General features: G+C 34.8%; 1 protein-coding gene across 11 annotated transcripts in view; it reads left to right on the forward strand.

The window, feature by feature from the left end:
* LOC127421050 (adenylate cyclase type 2-like) overlaps positions 1-17,057 on the forward strand; it is an 88,666-nt gene extending 71,609 nt beyond the window's left edge. For 9 of the 11 annotated variants that reach the window (XM_051663763.1, XM_051663764.1, XM_051663765.1 and 6 more), the window contains 9 exons: positions 2,547-2,660; positions 4,410-4,594; positions 5,412-5,496; positions 10,091-10,249; positions 11,903-12,049; positions 12,344-12,451; positions 14,376-14,490; positions 16,552-16,676; positions 16,787-17,057. In XM_051663763.1, the coding sequence (XP_051519723.1) occupies positions 2,547-2,660; positions 4,410-4,594; positions 5,412-5,496; positions 10,091-10,249; positions 11,903-12,049; positions 12,344-12,451; positions 14,376-14,490; positions 16,552-16,676; positions 16,787-16,939 (1,191 nt within the window). In that variant the 3' untranslated portion in view covers positions 16,940-17,057. Of the gene's footprint in view, positions 1-2,546; positions 2,661-4,409; positions 4,595-5,411; positions 5,497-10,090; positions 10,250-10,890; positions 11,642-11,902; positions 12,050-12,261; positions 12,452-14,375; positions 14,491-16,551; positions 16,677-16,786 lie in introns of those variants that run through there. The other 2 variants (XM_051663771.1, XM_051663772.1) reach the window with 2 other exon arrangements.
* The last annotated feature ends 1,045 nt before the right edge of the window (positions 17,058-18,102 follow it).

Below are 18,102 nucleotides of genomic sequence, written 5' to 3' on the forward strand. Positions count from 1 at the left end.
CTGTCACTCCTTTTTATTACCTAAAGAAGCTATGTACAGTGCATCCGGAAAGTATTCACAGCGCTTCACTTTTTCCACATTTTGATATGTTACAGCCTTATTCCAAAATTGATTAAATTCATTATTTTCCTCAAAATTCTACAAACAATACCCCATAATGAAAACGTGAAAGAAACAGTTTATCATCTTCAACTGTTTCTCTCATCTCATCACTCTAGAGCTGCATCTGACATAGGCTATGGCAGTACTTTTCTCTGCCATGTGAATCAGAAAATTTTAATAATATAAGTATGTACCGGTAATAAAATACATAAATAATAATTACTTCACTATGTAACACAATTTTTGTTCCTGGGTAGTAAGTGTTATTTCCTAATTGCTTATGCCTCAAAAGTATAGAAAATAGCTATTATTCCCCACAAACTTTGCTTTTGTGACCAGGACAGTGATATTTTGAAATTTACCTATTTCCAATGAGAAAACGGGCGAATTTGTGTCTTTTCGTTCACATAAAGTCAGAAAAAACAACATATGAATCCAAAATCCTTCTTTATCTGTGGTCTGACGAAGACACCGGCTTTGACCTTTGCCTCAGACAGCTTAGGGAAGAAGTCTTGAAGATACTTGAAGGCTGCCGACTCCTTATCTAGAGCTCTGACAAATTGTTTCATAAGGCCCAATTTGATGTGCAGTGGTGACATCAGCAACTTCCGGGGGTCCACCAGTGGCTCCCTCTTGACGTTGTTCCTCCCCACAGAGAACTCGGTCCGATGTGGCCAGTCTCGCCTGTGGTAGTGCGCCTTGGTGTCCCTGCTGTCCCAAAGGCCAAGATAACAGAGAAACTTGGTAAAACCGCCTTGGAGACCCATCAGGAATGCCACCATTTTGAAGTCTCCTATGAACTCCCAGCCATACACATCATACTTCAAGGCGTCCCAGCAAGGTCTTGATGCTGTTGTTATCCTCTTTGAGGTGCACCGAGTGAGCCAGGGGAAGAGACGGGTACTTGTTACCATTATGGACCAGCACAGCTTTGAATATTACTTTAGTATAAATAAATGTTAATTTGGATTCAGATGTTGTTTTTTTCTGACTTTATGTGAACGAAAAGACACAAATTCGCCCGTTTTCTCATTGGAAATAGGTACATTTCAAAATATCACTGTCCTGGTCACAAAAGCAAAGTCTGTGGGGAATAATAGCCATTTTCTATACTTTAGAAAAGGCATAAGCAATTAGGAAATAACACTTACTACCCAGAAAAAAAAACAAAAAAACAAAACAATTTGTTACACAGTAATAAACATTAATAATATATGTACATAATATATATATATATATATATATATATATATATATATATATATATATATATATATATATATATATATATAAATCACCATATTATCTTTAATATAGGCATATTATTATCTATTTTCAGTATACATCATAACTGATTTATCAGCAAGGTCCTTTATCAGGATTTCATCTGTTAATATTTTCAGTGCATTTTATCATCTTCAAATGGCCACATTTAATATAACTTGTAGAGAACACTAAGTTTTGACTTCTGCTCTTAAAGGGATAGTTGATCCAAAAATGTAACTTCTGTCATCACTAACTAACCTTTATGATGTTGTAAAGCTGTATGAATTTTTTTTGTGGAACTCAAAAGGAGATGTTTGGCAGAATGTTAGTCTCAGTCACCATTCACTTCCATGGTATGGCGAAACTATGCAGTGTAAGTGAATGGTGACTGGGACTAACATTCTGCCTAGCATCTCCTCGGAAGAGAGAAATTAATACAGGCTTGAAACAACATTTGGTATTTTATCATTTTTATCTTCTAAACTACTAAGTATTTGTTAAATGTATCTGAAAATAACAACAATATAAATGAATGAATGAATGAATGAACGTTACATTTATAAAGCGCTTTTCTGACACTACACTCAAAGTGCATAAATGTAAGTGAGTACATGATTGTATTACATCTTGCTGGGAAAAAAAGTGACTGACGAGAAGGCCCATAATATAGGCTATATAATTTGAGAAAAATAGAACATCTAAATAAAAGCGAGATAAATTGATAACAGTATTCCTGTGAGATTTAAGTAAGATTATTGTAAAAAAAAATATTTTTAGTATTACAAGAGCATTTATTATGCCAAATATAGCAATTGTGGTTGTCATCTCTGCTTTTCCCATCTGCTTGCACTACATTGATTGCCACGTGCAGCTATTAATATATACAGTATATATATATATATATATATATATATATATATATATATATATATATATAATATTATTATTATTATTATTATTATATATATTATTATTATTATTTACATTTTCTTTTTCTTTTTTTTTTTTTTTTTTTTTTTTTTTGGAGTGTGTGGAATTTTACACTTGTGTGAAAAATGTGTTATAAATTTCTGGGAAACATTAATTACACAATGCAACAGATGTGTGTAGCTAAGAGTAAGAGTGTCTTTCTGTTGTGATACTCTAGATGTGTTTTTCTCCATCTGTTGGGTGTTAAGTTCTTCTTAGGCAATGAGAAGCTGGGAACAACAACCGCACTGAACATTTCCAACAGCAGCATGAATGGTCCATTAGGTCAAACCACACACTCTCCAAACAAGTTCTGCTTGCCAGTAAGTTGCAAAGAATCTCATGCTTTTAGCATGTAAATAATTGGAAATTTGCTTCTCAGAAAATGTGCAGAGAACTCATTAACATTTCATTCACAGATCAGCATGAACATGCATTCTAAATAGCTTCTGTTTAGACGTGGTTTTCAAATAGAATAAGGCCTTCGTATCTTTGACAAGATGATCGGTTTAAGTCACAAGTAAAACCAGTTTGTCAGACTTCTGCAATTCTTTATAATGAGCCACTTTTTACTTGCGTGATTATGTATGTCCACGCTTTATTAGCATTCAACAGAACTTGATGTTTCACAGATGAATACTGGAAAATAAAGTTACACATGAAGATCAATGTACTTATATGACCTCAAATTAGATCGCTACAGATATCAAGATGGTGCACTAAAGTGTCAGTATGTTTTCCTAGAATTCATCACTGGTCACAAAACAAGCTTCCTTATTCTGATGAAATATAGTCTAAACATTTCCAAGGAACAGTTATTTTGCCACCACATGCTATTCATGAATGTAAGAGGTCTGTTCAGTCTCAGGGACTTTTTGTAGTGTTTTGTAATGAAATTCCAGGTTTTTTAAAAAGCAGGTTCATAGTTAGTTCATTGTTCTCAACAGTGACCGGCCATTTTTCTGTACATGACTGTGTACTTCAATTATTAAGTGATTTAACTTCTCGTCCCATTATGCATTGCAAAAGACATAGAAATAAAAAAACATTGCATAGTATAAACTATTGATTATTGATTGATACAGTAGTTTAAAATATGATATATTTAAGCTTATTTCAAAATATTCGGATATATACAAATATATGCATAGTTTGACAGTGTAGAGAGACACTTGATTGTTATTTGTTATTTCTGTTTGCATGGTAACAGTGTCTTCTCTGATTGGAAGATCTCTCTTTTGGATTATACGTAGTGAAGTTCTTGACAAGGAATTTGGCCGATAACGACATTAGAATCACGTAACTGGTCTACATATTTAGCTAAATGAATTTTACGTGGCTCGTTGTACATATTGCTGCAGTTTCCTGATGAAATTAACACTAGAGGCGCTACAACAGCAATGACTTTTATTTCCTTTCACGCAAATCAAAAGTAAAAGGGCAGATTAACAGTTCAAAAACACTTAACGGTTGCAAAACCAACCTCATTTGTAAGCTTGTTGGAACTTGATCTAATTGCACAGTAGCTCAACAGATAGAGCATTGCACTTGTGATTCAAAGGACCAGAGTACGAGTCAACACATGAGCTGGGAGTGTCACAGAAGCAGCACAAAATGATGTGGTTTCTTCAGCCTCACCTTTGCAATGCTTTTTATGACACTACTGGTTAGATTTAAGTTTAAGGTTTAGGGTAGGGAGGTAGGTTTAGTTGATTTAAAACTCAATAGATTATTAACTTTAAAAACCTCATCTGTTTGGGTTCAAATGTAACTCTCTTTTAATGCCACACAGTGGAAATTTCACCTGCTGGAACTGCTGTGATACGTGTAATGAACCACGTAATATAATTTAGCAAAAATGCTGCCACAGTAAGTTCCTGATTATTTCATAAGGTCAGGTTCGTCTTGAAAGATTTAAAAAATGTTGTAAAAAAAAATCTCTATGGGGAAAATTATTATTTTTTGTCTTACAGAAATGTTGCGTTCTGTAGTACCTGTAGTATTTACAGTACATTGTGATTGGCCCTGATGAAAGTATAGATGTATTTGTTTGGCTGTCTCTTCCCTGGCAGTACTTCATCTACAGCTGCATTCTGGGATTGATCTCATGCTCTGTATTCCTGAGGATAAACTATGAGCTGAAGATGATCATCATGCTCGCTGCAGTTGTAGGTTATAATATCATCATTCTCCAGACCCATGCCTCCATACTGGATGATTACAGCACATTCCTCTACAAAACACAGCAACTGGACCGGTATTGGACTCCACATACTGTACATAATGAATGTAAAAATGAACTTGATATGGCACATAGGTGAGGTTAGGTATTTAATGGGCAATATTTACAGAAGGTATCGAAAGACATCTTTCAATATCTCGTGGGATTGACAGGTGCTGAGATGAGAAGCTTTGTGTGGACTTAGCTAGATTCGTCTTTTTGAGTGACTTGCATGGGAAGGACTAAAAACAGTCCTATTTAAGAAACTGACTTTTAATTAAATTCATTTCTGTCACATTTCATCCCTCTCTGTTATATTTCTCTTATTTATTATTCTTTAATTTATTATTTTGTTGCTATTTTTTTCTCGTCTTTCAATCCTTCCACTGACAACACAGGTAACGTAGAGCTAGTAGTTTTCTAAATGGAGTAAGTTTAAAGGGTTAATTCACCCAAAAATAAAAAATTCTGTTATCATTTACTCACCCTCAAGTCGTTCCAAGCTTTTATGACTTTCTTTCTTCTGTGGAACACAAAAGGAGAAGTTTACACTGCTCTTTTCCATACAGTGTGAATGATGATTACAAGCTCCCAAAATAACAAAAAAGCAAGTAATGAAAGTAGTTAATACAAATTTACAATAGCTTTGTTTGATGAACAGATCGAAATGTAGTCTTTATTTGCAGACAATCTTCCCCTTTGCCCATACCACACTGACAGTATCAACCTGAATAAGGTTAGACTGCCGCAGCATTGATGAAAATGTCATATTATAGTCCACCTTCACCAAAACACATTTTTTGTCTCTGCTGTTTGTCTTCTATGATTTATATTTCTGTCTCTTTGTTTTCAGGCCAGGTGTTCTTAAAGATTTGAAGACCATGGGCTCTGTGTCATTGTTCATTTTCTTCATCACTTTGCTTGTGCTGGCGAGGCAGGTGGGTCGCAATCTGTTTACCACAGGTTTCATAGTTCTTTGTGCTGTGGGTTGAGTCACTGAGAGGTTCATCTAAAGAGTTCCGTATGTAGCCGGTGAGTTGAAAAGAAACAACACAGGATACAAAAAAATATATTTTGGGGTTTTTATTCTGACGGTTGTTTATAAAAATTTTTTTTTTTAAAACAGCAGTCGATGGGGGATGTATTGTGTTTAAAAATAAAAAAATAAATACAGTTCAGAAACTGAAATATGGTTCAACGAAATACAACAAATGAAATATGGTAGAGGCTAATGTCAAAAGAAACACAAATAGAGCATGAGCCCACCCATATGCTTATATCATTCACAGAATTGTATGCATTTAAAGCTACACTATGTAATTTTTTTTGTTAAAAAATAACAAAATGTATTAATTAATGAGAGAGCAACAAAAATCCATCTTCCAAACCATGTATTTACTTTACCCAAATACACTTTGATAAACCTATAATAATGATTTATATTTTAGAGCTGTCAGGACGGATTTCGCGGGAAATTGCATATATACATCATTCGCCCGTGCGTGTTGACATCATATCCGTACACAGAGAAAATAAGATCCGGCTACATGTTACACTAATTCACTAAATTAGAAAACACTGGGCTATAATTCATTAAATGAGATGTGATTAATACTAAATTTACATACCCAGTTCTTGCATGTATGCCAAAACATGGTCAAGCTCCACACGTGCAATCATGTGCATCCTTCAAAAATAACCCACAACAAGCACTCAACATACAACTCTTCTGAACACATTTTTGATGCAATTTATGAGCATTTTGTGGAAAATGTGATATTTACCCAAAGCATTATAGACCGATGAACAAAACTGGGAGCTCTCTTGCACAATGTCTGCTCTCACATCTCTAACCAGCACACATGTGTGTAACACAGCAGGCGTCACAAAACTCTTAAAGGGGCCATGTCCAATTTATGACCAGAGTTAAATTACATGAAATTCCTCCACTTGGCTACACATATAAAGAGTTCAATCAAAATAAAATAAGGCTCAATTTGATTTGAAGATGTTGTAGGCATTTTAAAAGAATACAGGTAGAGGTGGGCAATATGTCTGAAATCTTATATCACAAAATGAGTAATTTTATATCACAATAATGATATACATCACGATATAGTAATTTTATATCACAATAATGATATACATCACGATATAGTAATTTTATATCACAATAATGATATACATCACGATATAGTAATTTTATAGTAATAATAATGACTATTTTTGGAAAATCTAGTCAGTGAAATAAATACTTTTTAAATGAAAACTACTTCCTCTTATATCATCTTCTCTTTATTTATAACTTGACAAAGTTAAAAATAAAATAAACACTCAATTTCACATTGTCACATTTCAGTCTGATATGTTGTTGACCAGTTTTATTATAAACTTTTCTCAAGAAACTGAAGATCTTTTCAAATCAAAGTAACAAAGAAAATATTACGTAATTTTAGTAAAAAAAATACACAACGAAAATAACAAGTCTTGCAGAAAATACATTTAAAATATATTTATAAACACTTCTGCAACAACAACAACAACAAAAAAGATTTAAAATAATGCGGAGCGCATCTTTTGGCTTTCATAATATTCTTTAGCGTGCTTCATTTTAAGGCGTTAAAACATTGTTTGTATTACCACAAGTGATTATCGTTGCATGACAGTTTTCAATTTTTTCTAATCTGTGTCAGCTTTTGTGAACCAGATGTCACACCTATTTTAATAACAAGCTCTCCTTCATTTTCTGTAACTTTTCTTTTGATCACATCAGCAATAATTGATCAAATGATGGAGACATACAGATGTGCGGTGTAGTCAAGCACACCACGGCGTGTTAAAGAGATGATCTGGGTGTCTGGATCACAGTGACGCTGTCCCGACAGAGTGTGTCAGTCAGATCACGGTGGACTTCTGCATCCTCTGCTGTAGAGCGCTCAGAACTGGCCTGCAAAATCAGAATTGCAAAGAATCAGCCATGAGTTTGTGGGCACGTTTGTGCCGTTGCCTGATCTGCATAATTCCTTAAGTGAATCTGGCGTTAAACCAGCGCACGCAAATAACCAGCAAATTCATTCCCAGCTCAAGCCTGGTTTCAGTTTCACGTGAAGCTTGCCCATTGGTCACGCTATGCACATGGATATTTACATACCTACATACAGGTTTAATATAAATAAGTAAATAAGTAAAATAAATAACTTATAAATAAAAGGAACAGTTCATCCAAAAATTATAATTATCTAATCATTTACTCACCCTCATGCAGTCTTAAACTCGTATGGCTTTCTTTTTTCTGTGGAACACAAACAATGATATTTTGAAGGCTAAATTTGTTTTTGTCCATTCAGTGCAAGGTGATGGGGTCTAAAACTTTCAAGCCCAAAAAAGGAAATAAAGGCAGAATAAAGATAATCCATATGACTCGAGTGGTTTAATCCATGTCTTCTGAAGTGATATGATCACTTTGGGTGAAAAACGTTCAAAAATGTAAGTATGGAATGGTGTTGCACTGGAATTAACATTAAATTACACTGTTTTGAAGGATAAGACTTAAACACTCTGGGGGGAATTCACTAAGAATGAATTGCGTCCAGTAAAAGCGTGTTCTTTGCACACATTTTCTGTGCTGGTTTAGTGCCCAGTTCACTAAAGGAATTATGCAAAATCAGGAAACGGCACAAACATACCCACAAAATCACTGCTGAATGCAGTTTACACATACAAATCTGATCTTGCAGGCCGATTCTGAATGCTATATCACAGAGTATGCATCAGATCATGTGATCTGCCACCCTCTTTCAGGACTGAACAGCATCACCGTGATCCAGACACCTGAATCATCTCTTTAACATGCTGAAAGTGTGCATAAATACACCGCGCATCTGAATAAATGCCAGGTTATAACGGTCTACTCCATCATTTGATCATTATTTGATGGATTACTGCTGATATGATCGACAGATAATGTACACAAGCATCTTTTACAATAAATAAAATTATTTTTACGGGCTGCTTTCATCTGGCAGTAATAGTGTGATGTAAATTGTGCTGGGTGTTTTTTGTGAATGAAGCGCAATCTACAATTAGCCTAATTTACATAGAAAGGAGGCATGTTTCCATGGAAAGGATTGACAATGACCTCATTAAAATACTCAAGATGCAGCACAATTTCAGTGCTGATTGCGCCTGCATTAACTAGATTGCGGGTGGTTAGTGAATAAGACACAGGTTTTTCCCCCTGAAATACAGTATCATGCGCAAAAGTGGCACAAATGTTTAGTGAATTTGCCCATCTGTGTGTTAACATGAAAAATTGCTTACTAAACTTATCTTTGCTAAGTTAGTTAAATCCAATTTTTCAACTCCTGTCATGACCGTGTAAAGACAAACAAGTCAAACAAGCTAACTTTCAAACAGTATGCACAATGATATACCAAATTCACCTACAGAAATTACACTGGTAACACATTATGTGAAGTTCCTCCGCCTAGAACAGTAGTCCCGCCACTAAAATGACAATATAGACAACATTATAGCTCAAAAAACACACATTTTTAAATATGCTTTTAAACCATCCAGAATGCCTTAGACTTCCATTGCAAGTGCACTACTGTAAATGTTTGTTAGGTTTTACAAACTGAGGGATGTTGCTGTTGATAACATTGAGAACATTCCTTTAATTAATTAATTCCATTGTGTCATTTGTGATATACAGTATTTTAGTCCTTAAACTGTCATTTTTTTAAGCTGTAAGTTTAGACTCATTGTTTTATTTTCTGTGCAGAACAAATGTTTTCCCAATTACTTTAGTAAATGCTTCATTTATTATCAGCTTTCATCAATCTTGGGCAGTCCCTTCCCTGATAACATAAGCTTCCCAGCAACTCAATATGTTTAATAAATACCACTGTAAGAAATCATTTCTCCACAACACAATATAAAGAGTGTCTTTTACCATCTCTGCAGGTCTGCTGTGGGTCAGATTTTATTTTTTTATGTGTACTCTTGATTCTGTTGCCAGGGACTATTTGTCTTTAATAGATCTGTCTGATGAACTCTGCATTCGAAATGTGCAGTTTGGCACATGCAATCATATGAAATGCATTGTTTGTGCTGATCAGGTGATAGGTAATCAAAATATATATATATATAATATATATATATATATATATATATATATATATATATATATATATATATATATATATAACGAAAGAGACAAGAAGCAAAAACAAAAAAATGGGGGGAAAACAAAACTGGTTGAGATTAACTCTCAGTGTATACTTGATTTCTTTCAAGGTGCCAATTCCACTGATTAAAAAAATCTTTTCAGTGATGAATGCATGCACAAACACAGAGCTGTCACAGAGAAAACTGAAACAATTTTTCATAATAGCTTTGTTCAAGTGAAATCTATAAATATATATGAACTGTCCTTGTGTGCATTTCATTCTGCTTTCTTTGTCATCTTGAAAGCCACATAAGGTGATCGGATGTGTACCATCTCTTTACTTCTGTGTCCTCTTGTAACAGAATGAATATTACTGTAGGTTAGACTTCCTCTGGAGGAACAAGTTTAAGAAGGAGTGCGAGGAGATTGAGACCATGGAGAATCTTAACCGGGTGCTTCTGGAAAACGTTTTACCTGCCCATGTGGCTGAACATTTCCTGGCTCGTAACTGGAAGAATGAGGTGAGCCTGCACCTGAATTAATAGTTAGAACTGAGACATACTAAAGGTCTTATGTTTCAAAACAGATAATGCTAACACTTTACAGATATTATTGTGTACAGTAACGTCAGATAACTTCAGGGCTGGGTAGTAACAAATGTACAAATTAGATGACAAAAATCGAGTACTTGTAATTGGATTACATTACATTTTATAATGTGCGTAATTGGATTGCAGTTACGTTTTAATGGATGTACTTGATTACGTTCTTGATTACATTATTAATCAACCAATGGCAATAACAAATGCGTAATTGACTGACTCTTAGGTGTGTAAATGTTTGTTGTAATGATACGATTACAATGCTTTACCTGACGATTATGATACATTGAAAAATCAGACATCCAGTGACGATTCGATTATTTTGGAACGATTCATAAATAGTTTTTTTTTAAATATGCAGAAAACATTTAATTTAGTTAATCAATTAACTTACTTTAGACACTCACATTTATTTAGATAATTACAAATTAGAAGTTATATCTAGTGTAACTATTATCCCTAATTTTGAAGAGTGTAAAATTCCTGGACATCTTAATCGGTGTATGATTCTGGATCCTGATATGAAGATTCTTGTATATATGATCATTGACTTTTTTCAGGATTCTGTGCGCACATCCACACAATATCTTAAGGAATCCTGGGCAAAAGATCTAAGAGTAGAGATCTCTGAAGACACTTGGACTGAAGCCCTTCAGGGGATTAAAACATGCTCCACCAATTCAAGTTTTCAGTCAATACAATATAATGTTCTACATAGGATACATTACTCTTAAACCAAATTGCATTCTATTTACACATCAGTTTCACCACTTAGTGTTAAATGTAAATAAAAAAATATATATATTTTCTTTTACTGTCATAGCGTGGATGGGGGCTTTATTTTGATTTGTTCTGTAATATGTGAAAAGTCTTTAAATAATATATACAGTGTATATAGATACAGATAGACAGACAGACACAGATGCATTTAGCACCAAGGAGGTTTGGCTCATACTGTACGTGTGGCTGCAAAAATAAAGAGAAAAATAATACTAACATTACATGTCATTTACATTTTATGTTTACTAATGTTCAGTAAAAGTAGTGTTAATTTGGTAAAAAAAAATATTTGAATAATCCAAAAGTAATCAATTTAGATTACCTAAAAGTGTAATCTAAAAAAGTATGCTACTGATTACAATTAAAGTTGTGTCATTTGTTATCAGTACCGAATTACATTTCAGAAGTAATCTACCCAGCACTGGTTTATGCAATAGTTAACATGAATTAACCATTTTTACAGCATTTAAAATCTTGGTTAATGTTAACTTTTACATATATTAAAACATGTTTTACATTAAAAGTTGTATATGTTAACATTAATGTAATATGAACCAACTTAAACAATGAACAATAATATTTTGATAAATTCACTATATTATATATTATATTATATATAGTAACATAAAATTGTTAGTTCATACCTAATGCATTAACTTCCATTAATAAATATAAGCTTATTGTAAAGAAAACATATAGGCCTGTATGATGAAACTGCTTGGATGGCTGGACATACAGTATTTTTTATCCTCTACATCACCTTGAATATTTTTGTGCTGTTATTTTTGACAGGACCTTTACCATCAGTCATACGATCTGGTGTGTGTTATGTTCGCCTCCATCCCAGACTTCAAGGAATTTTATACCGAGTCAGATGTTAATAAAGAGGGGTTGGAGTGTCTCAGACTCCTCAATGAGATTATAGCAGATTTTGATGAGGTATGAAATCTAAATTGTGTAGATGTTGATTATAGTTTCATAAATGTTGTGCAAAGCTACTTAAAGCAATCTATCTATCTGTCTGTCTGTCTGTCCGTCCAATATATTCAAACTACATCAGACTTGTAAACTTCCGACTAAGCTTCAAACAGTTTCATCAAAGTTGAAAGTGTCTTAATGAGCTTTATTTTTCTTGTTGATTCATATTGAAGGCTACATCTACCATTGCTGCTCTGCTCATTTCTGGCCCCAAACTTTGTCTGTAAATTCACAATTCACTGTTGTTCGTGACAGTTGCTGTCAAAACCCAAATTCAGTGGAGTGGAGAAGATCAAAACTATCGGGAGCACATACATGGCTGCCACTGGGCTGAATCTCACCCCAGGTCCAGAGTACACACAGGTAACAATTTGAGCTCTTCCATTTGCTCCTAAATTATTATTCTCATAATGATTATACTGGATTGATTGCATGGTCACATTAGCCCTTTTGTGGAACCTGCCTGTGGTGCATTAATCTTGATTTGTGGTTCAAATGTTTCAGTTGAGAGCAAGGCCATAACCATGTCTTGAACACTGAGGGGGACCAAACCATTTTGGGGGTGGGGAGTCATGGGTGTTGAGGTCACAAATATAATGGTCCTCTTTGGTCCTTTAATATATTAAAGGCGCTGAATGCAACAATTTTCTGAATAAAGGCTTGAAATGCGATAAAGGCCCAAAATGTTATAATTTTTGGTTTTAAAAGATACATGAATTAAAGTTCACACAGTACAAGACAAACACTGTGTCTGCATTGCTAGCAATTTGCCTGTTTCAGTCATCTTTTCTTTTCTTTTTTTTGTGCTGTCTCAAAGAAAAGATGAATATAATTTGAATTTCTTTTCATCAATGAAGTATCAGACACATGACTGTGTCAGCTGGCTAACAAAAAGAAAATACACAAAATTATTTACTGCCCTCAAATGGTCCCACATTGTTTTTTCCTCCCAGTAGAATCTTAACACAATATTTTCTTCAAGAATCCGAACGCTGCTCTTTTCCATACAAAAACAGCTCATAATGGCCACTGCTGTCAAGGTCAAATGAGAAAACTTACCATAAAAAAAATTATAAAAAATAACAAAAAAGTAGTCCATACAACACATAGCTGTTGTATAGCCCCAGAAAGCTTGAAATATAATGCACAAGTCATATAGACTACTGTTATGATGTCTTTATACTGAACCTTTAATAGTGCTTTATAGTATTTGTCCTTTTTGGTGCTCGACAGCTCCTGCTCACTATAAACTGTTATTCTATGGAATAGAGCTGCTTAAAATATCTATTTTATGTTCCAAGAAAACAAAAACCCAGCATATGGGTTTTGAACAACATAAGAGTGAGTAAATGAGTGAGTAAAAGTACATTTTCCATTTTTAGGTGAACTACTACAACGGGTGGCTCATTTTTTTATTTATTTTGACATATTCAAAATAAAATGGTCTCTTTTAAAGGAAGACTCTTAGGAGATGCTTTACAAAATTCAGAATTAATTAAAGACATAAAGAATTTAAATTGATTTTAAATTATTATCTAATAATATTTGCATTAAGAATATATGACACTGTCCTTGCCAAAACCTAAAAGCCAATAGAAGGCACAGGTCTTACCATGCTCTAGTTCTGATCTGGGTGATTTTTTTTTTATTTTTATATATATAGAGAGAGAGAAATTTCTAAAAAGCGACTTCAAAAACTTGCCAGATTACCACATTCATTCAATTCCTTTACAACAGACACACATTCACTCTTTATCTTAAGCCTGATTAGCTGAAAACTGCTCCGTTAATGTTTTCACATTCACAATTATGAATGACACACAAATCACATACTGTACATGATATATTTTAAATTCAAAACGGCGAATTTCGCCAAATGGAGAATAGTTTGCACCCTTGTAAATTAATGTTGGTTGGTACAACATTTCAGTCATAAAACAGTGGTGAAATATTGCATGTTTAGATAGATACTTACATCTCACATGACCTGAACTGCTTGCTGATGCGCTGTGCTCCACGAGGTTCCCGCTTAGCTTCTTAAATTTAAGTCCCGCCTTCATCGATTTGATTGGCTCATATGACATTGACGAGCGGTGCAGCAGAACAGCAACAAGGATATAAATTATTTGGGGGGGTGGACAATCTGGCCATACCTGATTATTGGAGGGGATTTGTCCCCCTCAAAGTATATTGTGGTTATTGCCCTGGTTGAGAGAGTCATAGGGCGTAGTCAATTCTGGAATTTTGAACAAGTGAAATTATCATTTCCTGTTGTTATGTTCCTCAGGACCATGATCGGCAGTATATGCACATTGGAACAATGTTGGAATTTGCATTTGCTTTGGTTGGGAAGCTTGATGTCATCAACAAACATTCCTTTAATGACTTCAAGCTGCGAGTGGGTAAGCGGGGTCAATACATGCTTACACACCTCACACCTCAGTAACAGAAGTCACTTTCCACGAATAGGGTACACTATGGTGTCCCATGACTATTTTTTACCTTCATGCCATCCCAGATGTGTGTGACTTTCTTTCATCTGCTGAACACAAATGAAGATTTTTAGAAGAATATTTCAGCTCTGTAGGTCCATACAATACAAGTGAATGGTGACCAGAACTCAGAAGGTCCAAAAACGACAGAAAGGCAGCATAAAAGTGATCCATACGACACCAGTGGTTTAATCCATATCTTCAGAAGCAATACGATAGGTGTGGGTGAGAAACAGATCAATATTTAAGTGCTTTTTACTATAAATCGCCACCTTTGACTAGCCCCGACCAGTAGGTGGCTGAATGTGATAGATTTACTGTAAAAAATTACTTAAATATTGATCAGTTTCTCACCCACACCTATCATATTGCTTCTGAAGACATGGATTTAACCACTGGAGTCATATGGATTACTTTTATGCTACAATTACAGAGCTGAACCATTCTTCTAAAAACCTTTAGTGTTCAGCAGAAGAAAGAAAGACATACACATCTGGGATGGCATGAGGATGAATAAATGATGAGAGAATTTTCATTTTGGGGTGAACTATACCTTTAAACTATTATTATAACATAAATTTACCTAGTTACATAAAATGAATCATGACATTAAACTAAATTTAGTCCATATCTAGGTAATATAAACTTAATATTTAGATGTGTTACACATTTTGCACACAAACCTATCACTGCATAAATTTCCCCCATTACTAAATTTTTTTAATATTCCTTAAAAATGTGACACACAAGAAATACCATAATTTTAACTCTTTGTATATCATGGTGGGAAGATAAGAACTGTAAATAATCTAATTCCATTTTCTCAATTTGTACACAAATTGTAGTTTTGACCACATTTGTCAAACTTAACCATTTAACCCTATTACCAAAGTTAAAGGTGCACTCAGTCATTTTTTCCCCATACAAAATTTTTACTCCTAAAGAAATGAATTGTAACTTTGAAACATATATACAAAATCATGAGCACTCACATGAGATAAGGACTCTAGTCATATCAGTAACCTTATAAAAGCTGTTTTATACTACATGGGGGAGGGGTCCTCTCATGGGTGCTGCCATTTTAGAATCACATGACCAGCTGAACACGACTCGCTTCATCTCAGTAACCGTCTTGTTACTGGACACTTTCACTCTTGGATTAAATTAATCATGGGTGATCATGCATAGTGAATTTCTACAATGGCATCTGTAACTGAAAACTATTGATTTTGAATGATGCTGCATTCACACCACTAGGTGTCAGTGTTCAAGTCCAAAATGACTGAGTGCACCTTTAATGTATGAACAAAAAAGTTCAAACAAATATCATTCATTAATTTTGGGGAAAGAGAAGTTTTCCAGTAATTAAAAAATATTTGATCCCAAAGAGTGTTGGGTAAATTACTCAAAAAAGTAATCCACTACAAATTACTTCTACAAAATTGTAATCAGATTGCTTTACTGATTACTTAATTGAAAAGTAATCACATTACTAATTACTTTACTTTAAAATTACTTTCTAAAACAGTTACACACAGAATAGTTTTCCTCTCAACAAATTCAAAATAATGTCTATATTTTCTCCTCGTGCATTGATGCACACAAGTCATACACTGAGCACACCACACCTTTCTCCCTTACAATGACTCATTGGGGGGTGTACAGCCATCAGCTCTCACAAAAACATGAATGGACAAACAGTTGAACATAATAATGTTTTAAAAGTATTCTACATTAATAATTATGTGCAGCCTAAGCACTTGAGACCTCATTGAAAATGAATAGTAAATTATTTGACACCCTGAGGTTACCCTTTGTTTTTTTTAAAGAGTTTCAGGCCTTATTTGTACACTATTGGTGGAAAGTGCCAGTAATGTCTGCATTGCTAATTGCTGAGAAGTGTCTCGATTGGCGATAAAGATGATATCACACATTCAGGAAGTTTCAAATATTTCCATTCTCTCTCCTCAGGAATAAACCATGGTCCAGTAATTGCAGGCGTAATCGGAGCACAGAAACCACAATACGATATCTGGGGGAACACTGTAAATGTGGCCAGTAGAATGGAGAGCACTGGGGTGCTTGGGAAAATACAGGTATATCCTTGTTCTGACCTACTCTGTCTGTCATTGGTATGCCTTTTAAATTATTGATGAGTTTTCAGGAGTCTATCAGTGCATCGCACATATCATTCTTTCTTCCCCAGGTCACTGAGGAGACGAGTCGGATCTTACAGATGTTGGGGTACATATGTTCCTGTCGGGGGATCATCAACGTTAAGGGCAAAGGAGATCTTAAAACCTTCTTTGTTCACACTGAGATGACCAGATCCTTATCACAAGGGAATGTAATGCCTTGAACCTCAGTGTCACAAAGACATACATCAAGTCAAATAATCGTTGACAAGATAATGATTAAATACATGTACAGTTCAATATATATATATATATATATATATATATATATATATATATATATATATACAGGTGCATCTCAATAAATTAGAATGTCGTGGAAAAGTTCATTTATTTCAGTAATTCAACTCAAATTGTGAAACTCGTGCATTAAATAAATTCAGTGCACACAGACTGAAGTAGTTTAAGTCTTTGGTTCTTTTAATTGTGATGATTTTGGCTCACATTTAACAAAAACCCACCAATTCACTATCTCAAAAAATTAGAATATTTTGACATGCCAATCAGCTAATCAACTCAAAACACCTGCAAAGGTTTCCTGAGCCTTCAAAATGGTCTCTCAGTTTGGTTCACTAGGCTACAAAATCATGGGGAAGACTGCTGATCTGACAGTTGTCCAGAAGACAATCACTGACACCCTTCACAAGGAGGGTAAGCCACAAACATTCATTGCCAAAGAAGCTGGCTGTTCACAGAGTGCTGTATCCAAGCATGTTAACAGAAAGTTGAGTGGAAGGAAAAAGTGTGGAAGAAAAAGATGCACAACCAACCGAGAGAACCGCAGCCTTATGATTGTCCAGCAAAATCGATTCAAGAATTTGGGTGAACTTCACAAGGAATGGCTGGGGTCAAGGCATCAAGAGCCACCACACACAGACATGTCAAGGAATTTGGCTACAGTTGTCGTATTCCTCTTGTTAAGCCACTCCTGAACCACAGACAACATCAGAGGCGTCTTACCTGGGCTAAGGAGAAGAACTGGACTGTTGCCCAGTGGTCCAAAGTCCTCTTTTCAGATGAGAGCAAGTTTTGTATTTCATTTGGAAACCAAGGTCCTAGAGTCTGGAGGAAGGGTGGAGAAGCTCATAGCCCAAGTTGCTTGAAGTCCAGTGTTAAGTTTCCACAGTCTGTGATGATTTGGGGTGCGATGTCATCTGCTGGTGTTGGTCCATTGTGTTTTCTGAAAAACAAAAAGTCACTGCTCCCATTTACCAAGAAATTTTGGAGCACTTCATGCTTCCTTCTGCTGACCAGCTTTTTAAAGATGCTGATTTCATTTTCCAGCAGGATTTGGCACCTGCCCACACTGCCAAAAGCACCAAAAGTT

The sequence above is a fragment of the Myxocyprinus asiaticus genome, chromosome 30 (genome assembly GCF_019703515.2).
Source record: "Myxocyprinus asiaticus isolate MX2 ecotype Aquarium Trade chromosome 30, UBuf_Myxa_2, whole genome shotgun sequence".
Taxonomy (NCBI): Eukaryota; Metazoa; Chordata; class Actinopteri; order Cypriniformes; family Catostomidae; genus Myxocyprinus; species Myxocyprinus asiaticus.